This window comes from Dysidea avara, chromosome 2 (assembly GCF_963678975.1).
Source record: "Dysidea avara chromosome 2, odDysAvar1.4, whole genome shotgun sequence".
Classification (NCBI taxonomy): domain Eukaryota; kingdom Metazoa; phylum Porifera; class Demospongiae; order Dictyoceratida; family Dysideidae; genus Dysidea; species Dysidea avara.
This window is the reverse complement of record NC_089273.1, coordinates 27292274-27314706: the sequence shown is the minus strand read 5'-3', so window position 1 is coordinate 27314706 and position 22433 is coordinate 27292274. Positions and strand designations below refer to the sequence as shown.

Here is a 22433-nt window from a genome sequence, read left to right as displayed (position 1 = left end):
TTACACTGCAAGTTCTCTTACGTGCACTATTTTTGGTAACGTAGCTACAGTCAGTGAGTCATTTAGTAATTAATGATTGAATCAAATAGCAGAATTGGGACAACATAGTTGTACACCTAGTACAATATAGAAGCAACTTAAGGTGAGGTTGGTAGCTTATTATCCTTTGGATATACTATAACTATACAACACAAAATACTTAAGGGTGCTCTGTTCAGTTCGTACAAGGCTTCCCAAGAAATAGTTTGCTTTGCACTAAAAGAAATATTATGGTCACTTAATTAGTCTGTGACATGTTTACACATTTTAGTACCGGTAAATTAGGTATCCCATAGCAACCAGTGCACGCATCTTGCTATTCTACACCCTCTCACTTGAATTAGAACTACTCCGTCATTTTTAATCCAATAGACATGAAATTTTCACACAAGCTACCAGTGTTGGGAGTAACGCGTTACGTAATATTATTACTTTTGTGGTAACTAAGTAATATAACGAAACATGCTACAAAAACAGGTAATATAACTCAAGTTACTTCACTTACAAATTTAACGCGTTACCTATTAAAGTACTATAGTTACTGTAACGAATCGAATCTAATATTACGTAGCTAATATTATTACTACAACTAGCTAACCGGCGAAATTACTAATCTCGTTAGTAATCCACTGAGTAACGCCTAGCCACAACATATGATGTAATGAAGCCTACTGAATGAAGCTTATTCACCAGCTTCTTACTTATGACCAAGATTTGCACATTGTCCAACAACGCAATCATGTCACGTGATAAGGTGGTAATTTCACACGTGACAGCTTAAGGCTGTGGACACAAAGTAATATAATATGTAATATTGTTATAGTTACTTTATTTTATGGGTAATATGTAACTGTAACTAAATAGTTCAGTTGCAAGTAATATGTAATTATATGTAACTAGTTCTAGTATAAAAGGAAAATCTGTAACTCAAGTTCTAAAGCAAATTTAGCAGTTGGGTTTGGACTAACTGTGTACTATAGTGTTAGCTTAATTATATCCAGTAAAAAGTACAGAACATTTGCTAAAACCATTTGTAAGTTATAGAACAAATTAAATTTCATGGGAAGCCATTATAAGCGAACTGTACAGAGCACCCTTAAGGGTCACACCGGAAATCATTTAATCACAACTGTTGAGATAGAGATACTCCAACAGAACAGTCACGTTAAGGTGAAAGCTAAAAGACTTGCTGGAAGAAAAAAATAGCTAGGTAGACTGATCCCTACCTATAGTTTCTGGGGCACAGACCTATATTTACTACCCTAGTGCGCCCCTATTTCCAAACTCTGGGTCTGACCACTTGAATATATTGCTCTTGCTTCTGTGATGTCAAGTACATACACATACATGCACATAGTAACATTATGCACATTAAGTAATCCAGCCTTTTTTCCATTATAATCACAATTATATTTCCACACAACTGGCTTATGTTTAAATTAATAGCTAACATCAAGAGTTCATAACATATAATATTATTATGAATTCTTGCTAACATGTTGACCATCGATCATTTGCACTGAAAGTATGGAAAGCTACATCACTGGATATACCAACTTTGAAGCAGAACACATAAAATTCAAACAAATGTTATAACATTAGGCACATGCAGAGTTGGCTTTTAATGTAGGATATTAGCTAGTCACTCAAAAAATGTGGCCTAGTAATTAAGAAAACTGTCAATGTACATATGCACACATCAATAGATTGTGAGATGATGTGTATTCAGACATTTCAATCAGTATAGCTTGGGAAGGCCAAAAGCCGAGTTTAAAATGTCTCACAGTGAATACAGCCAACCAGTGTTTAACCAATTTTTAATCTACACAATTATAGCAAACTAGCTACCGATATAGTCATTTTGAGCAACATTTTATGATGGAATCTGTAACTCAGGCATGCCACCATGAGTGGGGGTGGGTGGGCAATTGATATATCAACAGAAATTGCTGAGTCACAGTCTACAGCTTAAGTAAGGAACTTTAAAGACCCAAAGTGAAAGAAATACATGTAGAAATCATCCGGACAACTGTGCAAGGGTGTCCATATCTCTAGCCTTGTGTTCCAGCTGGCCAGTAGCACCAGCAACAACTTTGTCATTGTACCATTCTATCCTTCAGAACCAGGCTGACACCTATGAAAACACCTTACCATCCACCATCAAATCATGGAATGATATTTCCAAGTACTGTTTAAAAAATGGCAAGGAAGACTTTACCTTTAATATCAATTTATACAGTATAAGGATCTGTACATATTACACACTTATAGAATTTTTAAACTAAAATATAATACAAAAATAAAATGCAGGGTTTAATACAAGAAACAAAAGTAAAAATGTAGCTTTACATATTATAGAAATCTATCTATCAAGTGCCAATGTAGGGTGTGTACTTTAACCACGATTATCTACGTGTGAGTGATTCATGAAACAATTCAATACATCAATTTGTGGTATGATACATTTGAGGTTGTACACCAGTTCTAAACTGTTGTGGCATAGCCATGAAGTTTCCTTGCACATTTGAAGTCACCATTCTATTAGGACCACCAAAAGGTTGAGCACTGGAATTATGCTGCATGTTAGGGACCCATTGCATTGATGTTTGCAACTGAGGTTGGTTAGCCAATGAACTCGGAATGTCTAGAATCTCCAGGTCTTCCGTTTTCAGCTCTTGTAGTGGGGCTAAAGGTGGGATCTGCTCTGTGAAGGAGGACATTAACATATCAACACCCATCCCTGTGTTAGTAGTTGGTTGTTCTGCTACAGGTGGACGATAGTTACCAGCACACTGATGCATAGAGAATGCTTCTTGTTTAACAAAATGAGGATTCATGGTACCCTTCTGCATGGATGTGTTTTGGAATTGGTTTGATGGTTGGAAATGATTTAGCATTTGTTGTATGAAGTTGATTTGTGGTGTTTGTTTGTAGTAAGAATTGTTATTTGTTTGTGTAGTGGACGGTTTAATGGACTGCTGGGTGACCGTTTCTGGCTGGAATACAGGACTATTGATATTATAGCCACCTGTCATATTTCTCAACTGAGCTGATTGTGGGGTGGGTACACTACTTTCATAACCAGATTCCATTGAGCTAACAGACTGATTACCCTCTGGTGAGATATTCCTATCATCAGTAACAGAGGTGGTGGACTTGGCAACTGATACTCGACCACTGACAAGTGAAGACTGTTGTATCATGTCGTCTTGTGATGAGATTGTAGACATCACTGATGGGGACTTGGTTACTTCATGTGATTTGGAAGCTACAGGTGGACTGGGTGACTTCGTGGTAGAGTCTGGTTCCAGTTGATCTGGGGATGACCTTGCTGAGGTATCCATGCCTTCAGCAAAAGGGTCTCTACCCGACCATTCATTGGAGGTAACAGGGAATGGATCATAACTATGATCAGCTACTGGTGTAGGTAAACTATCATTGATAGCACTAGCACCTGCTTCAATGGCACGTTGAGCAAGAGACTCCTCTCCTTTCTCTTTGCTAGAGAGACACAGAGCACACATTATGAAACACAGTACTTCATGTACGTATGTTGTAATGCACATAACTAAGTACTTATGGTTGAAATGTTAGCCATATTAGTAATACGGTCGCTTTGTATTTGCACTAGTTCAATTTTACATCAAGAAGTCCCACCAAAGGTGACTTATAACAAGTATAAGCAAGTTAGATCATGGCTTGAAGTGAAATTAATCTCTTCTATTACTGAACTAGAGATTAAATGCCCACTAGTATGGCTGCAGGCCTCTCTTGAGAACACACTGAGCCATAAGGGGTTTCACATCTGAAATATACTGGTGACCCATACTCTCATAAAACCTTATTTTCCCCTCTCTTAGACTTTTTTAACCGAAGGCCTGCTAATGAGAATTGACATACTACGTATTTTGAAATCTGCAGAAACTTATCAGAATATTACAGGTTTTCGCAATTGAATCCGTCGCCTTTGCGATTGAATTTGTCCCGTTTGCACTTGAATTCGTCGGTTTTGCCGTTGAATTAGTCCGTTTTACAATAGAATTCGTCGCGTTTGCGTTACAATTCGTCATAAACAAAACGGCTCCAAAAACCAACCGTTCATTAAGAGATGAATTATTTATGCCAAGGAGAGTTACACTTGGGACACTAGAAGGTAATTAGAGCTCATAGTATGTGAAGTTGATAGCTGTCTGACAAGTTGATTAGCTTGCTCGCGAGTGACCACACCCATCGCTAATGGCATAGTAGAGTTTGGAATGTTGCTGGATAGGCTGTAGAGGAAGAATTATTGCCTTATAAAGATTTGTTTACCATTGTTGTACTTGAACAAGGTCTTGTAGCAGCTGCTACATCATGTTTTCATGTTTGCTCCAGCTGCCATTCTTGTTAAGGATGAATTTAACTGCAAAAACCACCAATTCAATTGCAAAAATCTGTAATAATATTTTATTAGAAGCTCATAAACGTCGAAGACCGCAAGGCGCTTATAAGCTCCTGACTTCATGTAGAACTGAAGGCATAATTTTGGGTATGATCATACCTAACCATTACTATCAAGTCACTGCAAAATTTTTGACAGACGTTCATGATTGTTACTACACAGTACCACTAACTGTATGACAATGGGACTTCTAGCAACAATGTGTACTACAGAAGTTTTATGCTACACATATGTGTGTTATATACACACCTGATAATGAAATTCATGCAGACAATGTAGCTGGGTTTGCCACTGCGACTATCAAACATCATGTGAGCTCTTGTTTGGCACCAGATGAATTGACCACACTTGTTCAGCATGCGATAATAACCACTGACACCTTCACCTCTCTTCAGTACTGTGAAAAGAAAACATACATTGATAAAATGTGGATGTGTACTGTACATGCAATCATTCGTTGACACACACACACACACACACACATATATATACACACCACTTTAGCGTGGGCGTTCAAAGGTGCCGCTCGGTGTTTAACTCGCATATTGCCCGGGCAATATCATGGGAAAGCAGTTTGACAATGACTTTGATACCCAGCCAGTTCAAAGAATCGATGCGCTTTGACTCGTTATATTGAGCGACATAGAGCTTTGTATTGTGGGATTCGTTTTTGTAGAGGTTGCTAAATAAGCTTAGTACATAGGCTAAGATAGAGTAGTTGGTTGTTACTAAAGAATAATGAAGGCACAAAATAATTGTTTGGGCGATTGTGGATGCGTATTTCTACCCACCGCGTATCAGCCTTTGAACAAACCACGGAACAGCAAAGCTACTACTGCTACGTTGAAATAGGTAAGTAACTTACAGTCCTAAGTACTTAACTTAATATAATAACTTACTTACTGTCCCAATAGCAAAGTTAGTTGGCTTAACTTAGTACAAAAATGATAACAATATAAACTCAATCCCACAATCGCAAGTTTTCTAACATTGCGTGTTGAAGCATAGTAACGTATTAATGACGTTTTAACGTATGGACAATGTTTTGATGGCTATTAGCCCACTCTATTAAAACCACAATCGATCTTCAGATGCTACTGTATAAAACAAATGGGATGAGTTCTCATTAGTTCTTTCACCTATTAGGTGAGTGCACCCCAATTGATATGTATCACTTGTACCATGGCTGCTTGGGATTTTGCTGACATATACACCCGCAGCCCTCGGGCTTTGGGTGTATATATCAGCAAAATCCCTCGCAGCCATGGTATAACTATTACATATATTTATATATATATATATATATATATATATATATATATATATATATATTAGAGTGCATATTGAACTGATTGACAAATCATACCTACGTTTACACAACTTATATGCATAGAGTGGACACTCAACCCCTTGGAACCAGGGGATGGTCCATAAGTCTGAAAAATCCACATCTCTGAAACTGTGCATACACAACTTTAAAATAGCATAAAGAACATTTTGAAAAATCTTTATTATCAACTAAATGTAATGTCGTCTTGTGAGAGTTCAAGTAATTAAAAAAAAAAAAAAAAACACTTGCTAATTAAAGGGCATGGCACCCATTTTGCCTACAAGTATTCATCTCATTTCGTTTGTGATGAATACTTGTGAGCGCAATGGGTGCCACACCCATTAATTAGCGAGTTTTAAAATTGCTTACGCTCTTGCAAGACGATGTTACATTTGAGTGGTACTATACCCTAATAGAACAGACACTATTCTTTAATAGAGCAGTCATTTCCATAGTTTATAAGTGGGGTCTGGAAAACTGAGGTTCACTGTATTAAGTTAAAAAAAAACCATCACAATACTTACATCCAGCATGACATTTCTGACAAGGTTCAATGTCCTCATGATGGTGTAGATCAAAGGCAAGCTTGTCCATCATATCCTGCTTGGTGTAGCCGAGTAAATTTTGCAGCCTGTGAAAATTAAATCAGCTTACTACATGTTTGTCAAACAATGCTCCAAATGTTACATGTAGTTTAAACACACAGATACTAACCGTCCATCAAAGAAGGTACACCTCATATCCAACTGGTAGTGGGTCACAAACATGTTCCCTTCCATCCTGATCTCCAGAATTGATGGAGGACTGACTGGTCTCACTACTGCTACCAGTCGAGGCTCTGAACCATCCATCTTGAACTGACCAGACACATACATCAACTATGAGAAATGAGAGATGAATACCAATCAATAATACTGAATGATGAGTTTATGCTTTTATTATTGCAAAATATTTACATTTTTATAATTGCAGCCCACTTTGACATTTCACTTGTTTGCAAATTTGTATGTATAAAATACAACATAATAATTTTCTCTGACAATACTTTCCATATCCCCTCTAGTCCTACTCTACAAATGCACACCCTACTGACACATCCGTTGGTAAACACTACCTTATATCCTGGTGTTTTAGCTGCACACATTGCCATCTTAAACTTTGGACACTTCATGCGACAGAAAAATGAGCAAGGAGCACCATCTATAAAGATATGCATATTGGTTACAAAAGAGTGTTTAATTAAAGCACTGTACCTTGCAGACGGGACATGGATTGGATTTCAGAGGTCTTCAAGGATTCCTTAACATCTTTGTGGTCTTCAGCCAAAATGAGATCAAACACATTTGTGCCAATATGCTCCGACTATGACAACAAGAGAAACAAAATATTCACACACATCATGGACACACAAAAACTGTGAACTGTCTCAGTGAAAACCCATCTAGTTTGCACAAGCATGCTTTTAGTGAAGGAAAAAAAAAAACAACAGCAATTGATGACATTACGTGTGTTATAAAGAATTTTTTTTAACATAAGGTTTAATGGAGCCATTACTCAGGAAAGGAAGTCATAAAATTGATTAAACCTTTATACTGTCTTATTCGCCTACTCATAGGGAGTTCGAAAATCTTTGTTTTATTTTTGTAGCCGCAATGATATATGTGTCACATGCGTTTGTTTATGATGCAGATGTAAACAAAATCATTGTCGTTTCTTCAACAAAACTACCCTCATAAGCCTATGTGCAAATGATGGCATGGCTAAAACTATACTTTGGTTGATATATGGTGAACATTGTAAGCCAAATCCCAACTTCGTAGACTAATCCAAACAGAAGTTATGGCTGTGAATGTAAGCGCCTGTAGTTTATTTTAGTATGTACCACTCTGCGTGGGCAGTTCAAAGGCACCGCCAGTGCCATAATTTGTATATTGCACTGCTGCAGACCGCAGCGAGTGCATTATAACTTATAACGCACTGGTTGCGGTTTTTTAGACCACAACGAGTGCATTATAAGTTATAATGCACCGACCGCAGTGCAATATACAGATATTGCACTGGCTGCGGTTTTGTGCAGCATAGCACAAGTGCCGGTGGCGAAGACCACTACGACACCTCACCTAATAGGTGGAAAGACACTTCACAGATCACTCGAATTCTTTTATAGCCTGACATGTAAAGGTCGATTGTGGGCCATAACGTCACCAATACGTATAATGTTTACAAGCAGCCAATGGCGATCGAAAAATCCAACACGGGTGGTCACAACTCTAGTCTACATATACATATAAACGTACTTATACACCTTACTAGTCTGGTGCCATCTTAGCCCAGATTAAACTGCAGCCCACTTCGACAATGACTCAATAAAAGAAATATATTCTAAATAATACTAACCTTTACGTTCGATTGTGGTAACCAGTTTTGTCATGCCACCTGATTCGAGTTTAGCCAGTGTGAATAGTAAGAATTAGACTAGCATCGTTTAGTAGTCAGGTTTTGTTTACTTAAAACGTCTATTTAGCTACTTTTTTTTGCTCGAGAGAATCACTATGGCGATTAGTCTGGCGCTTAGTCTATATGGCGATTGAGTGATCACGCTGGCATGCTGAGCACTACATGATGAGAGTCGAACAGCGAATGCAGGTTAGTGATATAACCCATAGCGTACTAGTTTTCAATATCTCAGGTGGCTGCAGTACTGCAGGGGGAACGTCATCGCAACGTCCGGCTTGGTTACCCACAATCGATGTTAGAAACCTGGCCTTTATAAGTGTTACAGCTGTCTTGTAATACTCTCCCCACCTATTAGGTGAGTGGTACATAACAGTTATACAACGTGCACTCGTGCTCTGCCTGTATAAACGCACTTGCCTTTGGGCCTAACGGCCCTCAGGCTCGTGCGTTTATAACGGCCCTCAGGCTCGTGCGTTTATATCAGGCAGAGCACTCGTGGCCGTTGTATAACTATATAATAGTGACTGTACAAATCGATTTCCTTGTTCTTCCTACTTTCTAGTGCTGTAATTCCGAAACTACTCACCATAATTGACTGAAACTTTGGTGAACCATTCCTTGGACAATGCAGATAATGGTGAGAAATTAAAAAAATAAATAAAAATCTGCGAACTAGACAGGTTTTCAGAGATGGTCACAATTATGAGTCTTGGGAACTCATGCTAGTATGTATTTATGCAGATATATGGTACCACCCAAGCGCAACATTGCACTTGCTTGCCCACGCAACTCTGCTCGAGATTTTAAAAATCGTTAATTTAGGGGTATGGCAACTGTTTCGCTTGTGAGACAACGTGGAAGCTGTTTCGTTCACGAAACAGTTGCCATGCCCCTTAATTAGCGATTTTTAAAATCTTGAGCAAACTTGTGTGTGCAAGCGAGTGCGACATTGTACTTGGACAGTACGGTATGTGTGTACTAGAGGTGTACGATGACTAGTTTAGACATATCTCGATATTTCCTTTGAACTTATCTCGATTATCTAACATATCTCGATAACTGAAACAATTATTTATTTTAGTAAACTGCCAATATTGTAACCAGGAAAGTGAGCAAATTGCAATTTGAAGACTATAAAAAAGTGAAAAACGTTAATCTTAACACTGTTCCCAAGTGGTAGGAGAGTTGGAACCCCCAGGAGGTGCCTACACCATCAGGTATACAAATAATTTATGGAAGTTTACTATTATCTAGATTAATAAACCTATCATCCTTATCTCGATAAGTCTTATGATATCTTGATAACCAAATATATCTAGATAATCGCACACCTCTAGTGTGTACCTGTAGTGGTACTTTTTTGGTGAGTGCTTTTGGAGTTTTAGCAATAGACAACAAGAAGACTAAAAAAATTAATTTGTATAGTGCCTATACAGAAAAAAATTACAGGTGCTTGTTTAATTGATCATAAGTCTAGAGTTCGACGGGATACACCAATGGGACTTGTGTCATTCTATTCACCATTAACTGGGACATTCATCAAAGTATAGTTTTTGGTCTAAATATACCCATGTTATCGAGCAAGAAGGCTGTTCAAGCTTAAAATGGCAATGATAAAGTTACATTTTAACACAATGTAAACAATCATATGTAACTCATGTTTGCTCTGTGGTACAGAAATGAAACTAAGATATTCCTACTAGGCAAATCCATTGGTATATTTCATTTCAAGTCTTCCTTCACTGTTTACTGAAGTCAGGGCTCAACCCAGAAAATTAACCTAGAGGGGGCGAAGTAAGTCGCTTCGGATTCTAGGGGGGTCTGGGGGCATGCTCCCCCAGGAAAATTTTGAAAATTTAGGTGTAAATATACTCAATTTTGGTGAAATTTTACTGTGATGCCATTGAATATTGACCATTGGATTATACAACTTTGGGATCAATTAAACCTTTCCATTTCTCAAGGCTTTAGGTATAAACCTAGGGGGGGGCAATAGCTAACCCAGAGGGGGCCTGTGCCCCCCCCCTAGATTAACCCCTGGAAGTGACTAAAATGCTGTGTAAAATATTTATGTATAGCATTTTTTACCCAATGTATTTCAATGAATTTATCAATTATGCAAACAAGTTGCTCAACAGGTCACATATGGTACATGTATGTACAACACATGTGTAACACATGCATAAACAAATTATACCTGAAACAGCCCCAGATACTTGTGGATATTATCAGACACATACACAATAGTACCATCACCAAGTACTACGAGAACAAATCCATCAAGTGCCTCTGTCATCAAGTCCTGCATCTTCCCAAGAGAAATTGCGGTCTCCTTTGAATATGGACTCAAACTCATTGCTGGACCTAATATCAATAAAATTAGTATGCCACATTAACTAACACTTTAAGGACCAAGAATTATGTGCATAGTCTACCTCGAAAGCCCACTCGTTTTATGATTATTATGCATTTAGTATTTAAAAAATATATATAATAAGTTTATAGCGTTGACAAAGCCCCTACAAGTGCTCAATTGTATAACAAATTATACTAAAAGACTTGCCTGACAATAATAAACAACATTATCTAACTTACCAAAGTGTAGAACCAATGTCTTAGAAGCACTAAGGTGAGTTTCAAACAGCTGCACAATCAACAAAAACAGTCCGCCATTTTTAGTTTTTAAAAACCGCATTATGTGACCTTGTATATCACATTATTCACCTCTAATTAGTGAGCACTCTGAGCATTATTCGAAGTTAATACGATGAACACAGCCAAAGTTATGGAGCGCTTTCTACAAGGTTAGTTTTATTGTTGTATAAATATTAAATGTTTATACTTTGTTAGGAATTTTACACAGGCTTAGTTTTGCATGATAAGTTGGCCTTATATATCAAAAGAATCGCCTATGAATGGCGAATACATTGGCCCCTGTTTCGATCTAATAGCTTCATTTGTTGCAGAGTTATATAGCTCTTTGTTTACTGCCAATAATCTTGGACATAATATTACGGCAGCGGTCCATAAAGGGTTAAAGTAGAAATAGAATGCAAACAGGTTATAGGCTTTCCCAAGTCATTCCTACACTGTATACCGTATATGGCAAAACTTTTGAGGGGAAAAACATTCGTGGTTTTCATGATTATGCTGACAACTGTGGATGTTTTCCCCTCAAATATTTTGTGCACAAAAAACCTAAAAAAATTACTATACCTTTTTGCATTTTGTAGGTCTTCATAGCCAGAATAGTGGTTTTGCAAGCTCATAGATTTGACGTTCTTTAATTGGAGATAGTGTTCGTTTGGGAACACTCCATTTTTTTAAAACACTGAACACATGGCGCTGCTTAAATATGTCAAGCTCAAGAAACCAACTTTGCCAGATCCTTAATTGCTTATCATGTTTAACCAGGCGCTTAGCCACTATCCGTGAATGTTTTCCCTGCAAATCGCAAGATTTCTATGCAAACGCGAATATTTTGCAATGCTTCTGTGCATCCGTGAAAGTTTCCCCCTCAAAATTTTTTTCCGTATACAGTACATCATCTTATTTGCTTGCTCGTGGAGAATTTGAAGATTTTTGAAAAGTTATGCATGTCAAACACATTTGTGTATGATGTGGTAATGTCTATCATGACCTAACTCTAAGAACACTTCATTATTCAGACCTACTTCAATGATGAAAGCAGTTTAACTAATGAGGTTCCATTACACAATAGAAAGTACACATACTATTGGGCTGAGAAGAGGAGTCCTCAACTGCCATATTCTTCATTCTGAAGTAACACAGTACCAGCCTCAAGATGGAATTGTAGTCAATTTGTTGTATGACCTTATCAGGGAATGGTAGCAGTGATCCTAACTCCTTCAACAATTGTGCATGTGTAGTCCTCCTTGACTGAGCATTGATACGAGACTTGTCTTTCCTGAAATCCAACACATCATTGTGAAAGTACATTACTGAGTACATACATGAATATAATGTATATGATTAAGTCATTAAAGTGGTAGATGTGATGTAAAAACCCAACGTTGTTTCACGGAGAGTGCAAGTGATCAAAACTACCACAAATTAAAGGACATGGCACCCATTTTGTTAACAAGTATTCATCAAATAAAAGGGGATGAATACTGGCACACAAACGGGACCTTTAATTAGCCAGTTTTTTAATCCCTCGCACTCTTGTGAAACAACGTTGTGTTTGATCGGTATTATACAAACACACTGATGTACTAATTAATGGGATCATATTGTTGCGTTGTAATAAATATGTCCAAATGCACAGGTACGTATATCTTCTTGGTAATTTTAGAAATCTAAAAATGCCGTGTACTAAAAATCGTAGCTATATCACTTTTCAAATCAAGTTCTCCTACATACACTACTCTTGGTAATCAAGCTTCATAGCACAACACAGCAAAACGTTCAGTAAATATTTGTGTAGCTTAAGTGATCATGAATTAAAATAATTAACAGAAAAGCCATAAAATTAGTGTTGTCATATAAGGACTATTCCTACTATGTGTGTGGTATTAGAGTTTACTTAAACTATGAGCTCAGAGGACAAACAAAACTAGACACTGATAAACATCAGTGACATCACCTGTAAGGCAGTCAACCAAAAATATAGTTTCTATAAGACTTACTTACTGCAATGTGTTAAAAGTATCTACTCAGAAGTTCACTTTTACTGGAAAATGAATGTCTAAATTGATTGAGAGTTTGGCATGAACTATATGTATACCTTTCCAGAGATAAAAAGGTTAGACAAGACACAATCTTTTAAACGGAACCTTTACCACAGATAGATATACCTTGAGTTTATGTCAAGGGTTCGAGGTCTATGAGTATAGCGACTATACACTACACACAATAACATGTGCTAGTGTGTAACCACTTATATACACATTATGGTAATTCGACTTTCATCACTCATTCAAAGAATGGATTCTATTGAAGCAAAACACCTCCATACACACAATACAAATTGATTTATCAGATCCCAAGTGAAGCCATTAACTGAACATTTGTGGTGAAGCCTGATAGTTATGACAGGAAGCCACACATGATTAACTGCCTAGCAACCAGCAGAAAGATCATGACTGCTGACGTCAAACATTGTTTACAGATTATTGCCTCTGGGAGATTGTGTAGCATATCTAATCTCTATTATACAATACATTATATTAGGTCAGTCAAAAATAAACAATTGATGAAATTTTGTATACACTTTTCTCTAGAATATTATGATATTAAGTCAATACACAAATATGTACGTAAGTCTGTTAAGTGCTAGCACCAATACAGACATGCAGGGACAGTGTTTCACTAAGGAAAGAGGAAAGAGTCATTATAAATATCACATGTTACTGGATCAACATATCCCATCATATTCATATTGTATGGATAATATAATTTAGAATTGAAAGTATCTGACTGTGTAAACACACGTATGGAATTCAATAACCGACTATTTTGAATTCTCATATCATGACTATTATTACATTAAAGTGATGAAACTAGCATGTCTTCTAATGTATCTATAGGTCAAGTAGTTTGTGCTGATTCATTCTTACACATAAAGGGTATTATCATGTACCTGTCTAGCATGTAGACCTAATTTAAAACATGATCAAACTGCACACTACTGAATTCATTAATATCACCAACAGCAATGTAATGTCTTGTGGCTTAGTGTAGGCATTACAAATACCCACATCATTGTATAAACACATACAGTGGACCCCAGACAACTTGGGACCATGCACAAAAATTATAGATGGTTAAATATATGCACACCACCACAAAAGTAGCCATGGATAAGTGTATAATCACAACAGTGTTCATATTTTGTGTTGACATTTTGAAAGGTTAAAACACAGACCTAGTGAAACTACAGACCTAGTGAAACTAGCGACCGACTGGAAGTATGGTCTGCAGTGAAATTAGCTGTTCATTGTATACCATTAAAAGAAGGAACCCCTGTAAACACCAAGTACATTAAACAATTACAAGTATGGAGTAACAGATGGTGATGTGTGTCATACACAGAGTCTATATATGATCAACAAAATTCCATGAGTAATTTGTTCAATCAGTCACAAAATTACAGCCAATTTAATTTATTCTTCAGAAAGATGTAAACAAGTGTTATGTAGATGTACATCAACTCTCTCAGTAACACAACAAATAGCAGTTAAATTTACAAATTTTAAATGGGATATCAAAGATAATTATTTTTTGTTGCACATCCCTGTAACATTGATACCCTTCTCAGATGACCATTCCTTGACTGCTGGTGAGCACAAAAAATAAGGAATTACGCTATAACCGGCTTAATAACTAAAGGATACAAGTAGTCCTGGGTTTAATCATGAGTATTAGGAGCAAAAAGGTGATGGTGTACATCTCAGAGGTACTACAACTGGGTATGCATGTTACATAAGAGCTGATGGCATATATGTAAGGATAACATGATGATATTTATGTGGTCTGTTTTGTGGATCTAGATAATTAAGGACTTTTCACAACACAGTCGAATGCTCATCGAAGCTGCATGAGACCATTTTACACCTGAACCAGATTAATCACAATGTGCATTCAATCCGGCATTTCATGTCAATCCACCTCGAGAGGTGGATTGGCTGGGTTTAATGTGCATTAGCTCAATCAATAAGGAGGCACCGGCGCGTACAATCTAGAGATATCTTGCGCAAAGTGAGGATTTGGCACCAAGACTAAAGTGATGGCATACCCAATGTTATACTTGGCTTGTGGAAGCGATAGCGACCAGGAGTGAGTGTCGAAGGAATGCTGTACCATTCTGAAATCATCGTGCCAGGTACAGGTTTCATCATAATAACTAACCAGCTTCTTGGCATCCAACGTTTTGTGAGTGTACTAACTACATTCATTACTGCAAATACTTTTCTGACTCCAAGGAATACGAAGAAGGTAGTAGAATCACCGACCCCATTTAAATTTTCGTTAAGTAATCAATTTATTAATTAATTCACGTGCTATGAAAGCAAATAGAATTCAGTTGGTGCACACATAGTGTGAAATGGACTAATGCACATTCGATCCACTCTCAGTCTGACCACAGCTGGATCTGCATTCAATGCACATTAAGTGTGAAAAGGCCTTTACTCAGAATTATCCACATACGCAAAACACTAATGACAGAGACCACTGAGAGAGCTTCCAGATTCTAGAAATTTAGTTCACAATTACTAATAAGAATGGATAAAAATTACCATACACTGTTTCCATTTCAAAAGGAATCACAGGTGATTGCACAAAACATTTTGTGATGTTACCATACTAAGATGAAAATGAAGGAGTCAAAACTGATTAACGTTTTGAGTAAGGTTTTATTTTAGAAACATATAGTAGCTTAATTTTATAATATGAATCACTACCTACCAACTGGTGTAACTATATTGTGTGAAATTACAAAATAATAGGTATTTTGGAGCTCCAATAGCTAAAACAGGACGTGGAAAAGAATAGCCCAAAATGGAAACCGTACAGTTTCCACCTGTTGCAATGGTCACATGGTAAAGATAATTACATTGATTTACTCTATTTGGCTTTATTACTAATTCTGCTCAAGTTCAAGGGAAGTACATACTAACATTGTAGAAATTCATACGACTGTTCAACCAAAGCCATAGGTCATTTATTTATACATCATGACATGTGTTCGGCTAAATATCAATGCTTCAACTCATGCTGTCACACACACACACACACACACACACACACACACACACACACACACACACACACACACACACACACACACACACACACACACACACACACACACACACACACACACACACACACACACACACACACACACACACACACACACACACACACACACACACACACACACACACACACACACACACACACACACACACACACACACACACACACACACCTACACCTTCCTTCTCTGCTATCCCCTTCAGGTCATGCAGCCATCTTAAATGGAACGGACAGACAGCAGCAAAAGTGGACAGTCATGCCACCAGTGTACATCTGGTTTACTGATAATGGTCATGGCTCAGCCGCATGGAAACCAGAGGACCCATTGAACTTCAGCAGCAGCATGTGCCCTGGCATTATGACAATGTCCACCAAGCTGTGCCTGTCCTAAGTGTAGACTTCAGTATCCCCTGAAGGCTTGCAAAACCTCCACAAGGACATATACCATCAGGTGGCACACAGTAACCCAACCTTGTGATTGCCATCAGCTTAGCTGGCTAAAAGCAGTTGCCTGTGAGTCACCCCGTGAAGGTGCAAACCAACATGGTGTTAAAAATCACTGACCCAACACACACACACGCACGCATACACACACTGGAACTATGTAATCAGTATTTTCATCAATCACTCATTTCTTTCTTTCCTTTTTAGTACATCGGTTATGTTTAATAAATCACTACAACATATCAATCATACACAATGGTGACATAATACTGTAACAGGATATGACCACTCTACTGGATCAACTTTTTAAGCACAATACAAATAATGCATAGCTACAACAAGAGGTATAATTTAAATCTTGTATATGCAGAATCATGGAGGTTCAGCTGGTACGAACCAACCTAGTCTCGCAGACCATGCCCTTAGAGCTTCATTACTTTGGTATAAACCTCCACATCTTATACTGTAAGCTGTGAGATCCTGGCTCACTTGTAACACTAGTCCTAAAAGATGTGATAACGTCATCCCAACAAAGATTAAAGTACTTGTGACTAGAGTTAGTTAAGACTTGTAACATTAGATGAACTTCATTTGTCAGAACACTTTACAAAGTTGCAACATGGTAAATTGTAGCTATTGTGCTAGACAGTTGGTTTTAGATACCATATATTGAGAATGATTTACAGAAGAAAATGGTCTATCCTTTCCTCACATTTGCAACAAAACATTCATGGTAAAGCAATAGACATGTGCCTGCTACTACCAGTCATTTATGGATGCACACTTACACGATTGTTACTGTATTAAATGACTGTGACTGGTCTGTGGATGACTGATTTTTGCCAAGAAATGGGTAACATACCGAGGATGAGACTAATTCTGGGGGCATGACTTCCCTGTTGTAATGAATCGGCTAAAGCACACTATCCATCCCATTTCTCCTGAGAAATGCCTCCAAAATTTGTATATCTGTTCGAATCCCATAGTATTGAGAGTGACTCGCATGCGTAGCATCATGCATAGCAGTTTAGTGTGATGTAAAAACTTAGCATCTTGTTGTAATGCAATCAGGCACGCTCATGACCAATACGATTGTTGCAATTAGTATAGGCTAAAGGAATGTGAAGGTTCAAAAGGTTTTTAAAATGTTTTACTGTAGATATGATGGCAAAAAATGTGCAAGAGAAAACATCTACTCATAATATCGTGAAATTCACAAACATTTTCTTACACAAATGATTCCCAACACATGGTTATAGCATAATAGTTAAATAAAAGACATACACTGTCACATCACACCCATAGCCCATAAAGAAAGTTACATATACAAGCATAAATCATGTACAGAAACCACAGACCTGGTAGACTTCATCTCACAGTCTTCTGCTTCAGGTATTATCGAAGCCAATGGGTCTGTGTCTAGTTTTCTCTTTGTTCCTGAAGCTGACGCCATTGCTAGTTACCTCCTGTGAAAAACACAACAATGTAATTCTATGTCTGATATATACAATAACACAATTAAGTCATAAACGATCTAGTGAGGCACATCATAATATAGATGAAATAGAAACAGTGAGAAGTCTAACTTCACTTGCCGAAACATGGTTATTCATCACAAACATTTGTTATTGTAAAATCAAACTTTTAAAGCACATTAACTTACAAGTCATTGTCATCTAATTGTGTTGATGAATTGTTAACACCTATCTAGCCAATTTATTATCAACAAGGACCTTAATTGTAATGATCCAAAAAACTTTGCCACAACAACCATCTTCACAGGATAAATTACAAATCTAATTCAGTCAGCAAGCGATGAAGAACTGTAAAGCATTAACGATTCTGCCTTATAATAGTTGAAGCAGATTAGCGGATGTGCTAGGCACACAGCGCTTAGAGTTTTTCACATTTATTAAGGATCACACGAACGCTGTCAAACAATGCGCAACCAAACACACAAAATACTATAGCTAGCTACACACACACAAATCTAAAACTCACTCCAATAGCAATAGCCAACAGTACACAACATACAGAAACAGTTAACTCACTGTTCGACGCGATCTCTATCAGCAAATTTAACACACTATTTCTTGTCCGGGAAAACTTGTTTATTACGCTATGCGGTTAGACTGATGATGAAACACACCCTATTTTTTCATGTGATGTCACGTGTCTATTTGAGTGGAGTGGGGCGTAACGCAACGTTGTTTAAAGCACGGCGTGTGTCCAGGAGTTCTGTTTTGTGATTACTACTGAATAAGGTTTGTACCATTTGTCCACACCAACACATATTGTGTGTAGTGGCGTGTGATGCCTTTGTACGAGCTGGAACTTGGAGTGTTTGACCTTACGATACAGTTCTCTACATTGTGTTGCGTCTGTGTTGTGTCTGTCGTTTTCGAGTTTGTTTCTGAAGTGCCTACAGGTGTTGTATACATAATTTTAAATGTGTATACAAAAGGCGCCTTCATTGATCTGCATTATTGTGGTAAATGGTGCTAGACACACTGCCTGTCTGCACCAATGATGCGGCGGGATCTGGCCACGCCTAATGGTATAGGTCTCGTGTGTCTCTTACCATAGTTCACTAGTCCTGTTTGTTACTAAATACTGCATATGGGATGTCACTCCAATAAATGGTTACATCGAAGCAAAGTTAGTCAAGGTCAATTTGTGATTTTGACTGTTGACTTGTTGAAAATTGTGACCTGATTTCGAGCCTGATTTGCAAAAAGATACCACAGAATTTGACCCATATTTGAACATTAAAAAACCTTATGTGATTACTCATGTTAGTGTGAAGCAACCTTCCACATAAAGAGAAACTTAATCAGGAGTAAACAAAGGAGTCAATTAACTTATAATATTTTGTTTGCTGGCATGCATATTTTTGCCAATCCAATCACAAATTTTTTGGTCGGTTCTATTTCTTTTCACTATATTTGTTTTACTACTTACTCATGCAGCGTCAGTAAACAGCTTCACTGTTCTCTACAGACTTAAAATTATTTGTGTCCTGACTGTCAGGCCAGTTTATGTTGTAATGGACAATTGGGAACAGATCGTATGCATGTGTGTACAGCTGTACATGTAAATGTCTACAAAAGTGATTTACATACAAAAAGCTACCAAGTACTGGTACAGTTAATCATGTAGAGAATAAGACTATGTACGTGTATCATTCATTGGCTTGTAGTTTTATGTATAAAGTAAAAGTGAGTTAGGAATATTGGCTAACCAGCTGTGATCCTGCATAGTATGGAATGATTGACACCTTTGGACCAGCAAAACATGTCCTGATTTTAAATGTTTTACATTTAAAACCCAGTGACGGCCAAATTCTCTGGGACCCCTGGCCAAATTGCCGAATCACATCATACTAATCGTCCAATACACAGAAGTACTTAATAACCATATATCTAAATACTCTCTATAAAATGACTGTGTTGTTTTTGTTTACATAGCAGTAACCGCATGAAGTTATCAAACAACAAAGTCTAAAACTTTGATAAAAACCAGCCCGAATAAGCAGTGGAATCCCAACTAGCTATTTACTAAGGTGTATTACACTCCAAAGAACTATTCTATACAGTTTACTTGCAGTGCGATCCATTCCACAGCCATTTTCTTTGTGATTTGTCCCATTTTTTCTGTTGCGTACCTGCACTCATGTCCACCATTCCACGTCTGGAATAAAGCAACGGACTGTTGACTTTACCTGTCTCCATTGATGTATAACACTTTCTTTAATTCAAAGAACAATTTAATTTGCCTATTATAACAGGTTACAGGTTACACTTTACGCTATTGCATAACAAACATGCACTAGTCCGGGAAGGATCTGGTTTACCCAGAAACGGGACCTTTATGGGCATGTCCATTTCAGTACTAGCACATCTTGCTATGAAACGTGTTTTACAAGCTATAGCGAGGCTAAAGTTTATTCGATGCGTGAGTTATAATGCCATGCTGTCACATGGCGACAGTGGCCGTTAATGGATTAAAGATTAAACATCCTAAGTTTGTCTGTGTTATTCTGGTGTCCTCATGTTTGAGTGTGCATAATTGCAACGCAGCATATTTTGTGAGCACACTTGTAACAGCACATTACTATAAGTTGGTACATGTAAATTGTATTGTTTTAGCGTACAAGTTGGTGGCAGTATTTGGTTAGGTATAATCAAACCCAAAAATATTTTCACCATGAACCTAAACCTTTCCACAAATTTTGTAGCTTATCTTTTACTGACTGATGCCTTCAGTGAGGGATAATTTCACTATGGTTAAAGCTATGTACTTGATTGCTTCACAGTTGGCATTGCTTAGGCCCAAGACACGCCTTTAATTTCCTCCAAACACTGCAGCTACAACGTTATTTGTCCTCCTTAGCATCCAATATCTTTCTCCACTACGCATTGAAGTTTATTTGTGGGTTCAGTTTTGACTGTTACGATAATTGTTTGTATTTTCTGTAGTGACTGGTAGAGGCACTTCTTGTACTGTTCTTTGTTTGTAACATGGTGAACATGGCTAGGGTGGAACATAGCTAAAGGCAAATTGAAATGACCACTTCATGTCTTAGTAATTGATAGTTGGAGTGTGTTTCAATTAGTCATAAATGAATGACGGTTTTAGGTTTTGAATGAAAAAAAAAAACCAAAGAAAAAAACGAAGCTTTCAAGAACTATTGTTATGTAGCTATAGCTACAGTTTTCTACATACCATGTAGTTGGCATAATTTTGTGTGAATTGTATATGTGACCGAATTTTGGAAAACCATCGATATACGCACAACAGTACTTTTGTAATAAAATGCATTTAAAAACTATGGGTAAAAATGCAAGCTTCAGAAAAAAAATTATGCAAGTTTTTATCGCCTCGCTGGTTGGCGAATTAAGCTGCCAATGGATAAATCCTGGGCATCATCTTGTTCGCCTGTCCATAGTGAGTACAAAAATCTTTGTTTCATCTCCATACACAAACAGATTCCAAAGTTACAGACGCTTGGCTACGTTGCGGGGACGAAAGAATTACTGACGATCGTTTTTCAATGAATTGCCTTCCTTCTCGAACAAAGAAGCATACCTGGGGGAAAACTATACCTTGGTGGATGCACAAATTCATGGCGAACACACTGAGCCAAGATTCAATTCCGTACATTGTTGTATCAGTAAGTTATGATGGTTTATGTAAGCGCCTGTAGATTCTTTTCTCGATAGATTCTGTACATATCAAATTATTTGCTTGTCCGGCTGTCTAGTGCTGTATTTCCAACGCTGCTTAACTTAGGAAGCTGAAGTAGGGATTAAATGCCTTCTAGTATACAGTAGATTTCAGGTTGTTTGCGAATACAATTGAACAATTCGCACACGTGATTTTCAAACGTGGTCATATGAATGTTTACATGCAGCACTTTAATGTGTTGAATAACTATCCCAGTATATCCTTGTATTGTCTAATGATGTAAGAGGGCAAATGTAGTTGAGTTATTAAAAGGAGCTTGGTTTAAAAGGAAACAGCTCATGTGTTTGAGCAATCACGTGCATTCACAAGTAACCCGAAATCAACTGTAGCTGCAGGTATAGATGACCTTCCTTGATCATTTTTTAAAACTTAATTCTTTCAAAAAAATTATTTAAAAAATATAGATTTCTTATGAGCATGCAATATACCAAAACAGAAATACTCTTCACTCCAGCATAATGGTACTAGTAATATGATACTGTTGTGTGTTATACACTGTCTAGTGGTGAGTCAGGTACGGTCATTATATTGCAGGCTTCTGACCAGTATTGTCATTTATTTAGCAAGTACTAACGTTTAAATTAAAATGTTATACTACGATGTACTGTGTGTACAGTACCTGGACGTATATGCTGACGTACTGCTGGAATGATATTGTCTGTCTGGTGATGTCTGTCTATGTGTACTGTATAT

At 37.4% G+C, this 22433-nt stretch overlaps 2 protein-coding genes across 5 annotated transcripts in view; one reads left to right on the top strand and one right to left on the bottom strand.

Moving 5' to 3' along the window:
* Window positions 1-2252: 2252 nt before the first annotated feature.
* LOC136246994 (hypoxia-inducible factor 3-alpha-like) lies at window positions 2253-18684 on the bottom strand. 2 transcript variants are annotated; one of them, XM_066038592.1, is made up of 10 exons: window positions 18545-18684; window positions 17852-17959; window positions 12002-12195; window positions 10465-10631; window positions 7064-7172; window positions 6925-7010; window positions 6525-6688; window positions 6335-6441; window positions 4730-4877; window positions 2253-3540 (listed from the first exon to the last, which is right to left on the bottom strand). In XM_066038592.1, exons 2-10 carry the CDS (start codon window positions 17944-17946, stop codon window positions 2484-2486), a joined length of 2127 nt encoding a protein of 708 aa, XP_065894664.1. In that variant the 5' UTR covers window positions 17947-17959; window positions 18545-18684; the 3' UTR covers window positions 2253-2483. The 2 variants fall into 2 exon arrangements, with proteins under 2 accessions (XP_065894664.1, XP_065894665.1); XM_066038593.1 differs by having other exon boundaries at window positions 18495-18621.
* Window positions 18627-22433, top strand: part of LOC136246993 (spectrin beta chain, non-erythrocytic 1-like) — a 177405-nt gene continuing 173598 nt past the window's right edge. For all 3 annotated transcript variants that reach the window (XM_066038589.1, XM_066038591.1, XM_066038590.1), the window contains exon 1: window positions 18627-18757. The gene's annotated coding sequence lies outside the window, so the exon portion shown is untranslated. The remainder of the gene's footprint in view (window positions 18758-22433) is intronic.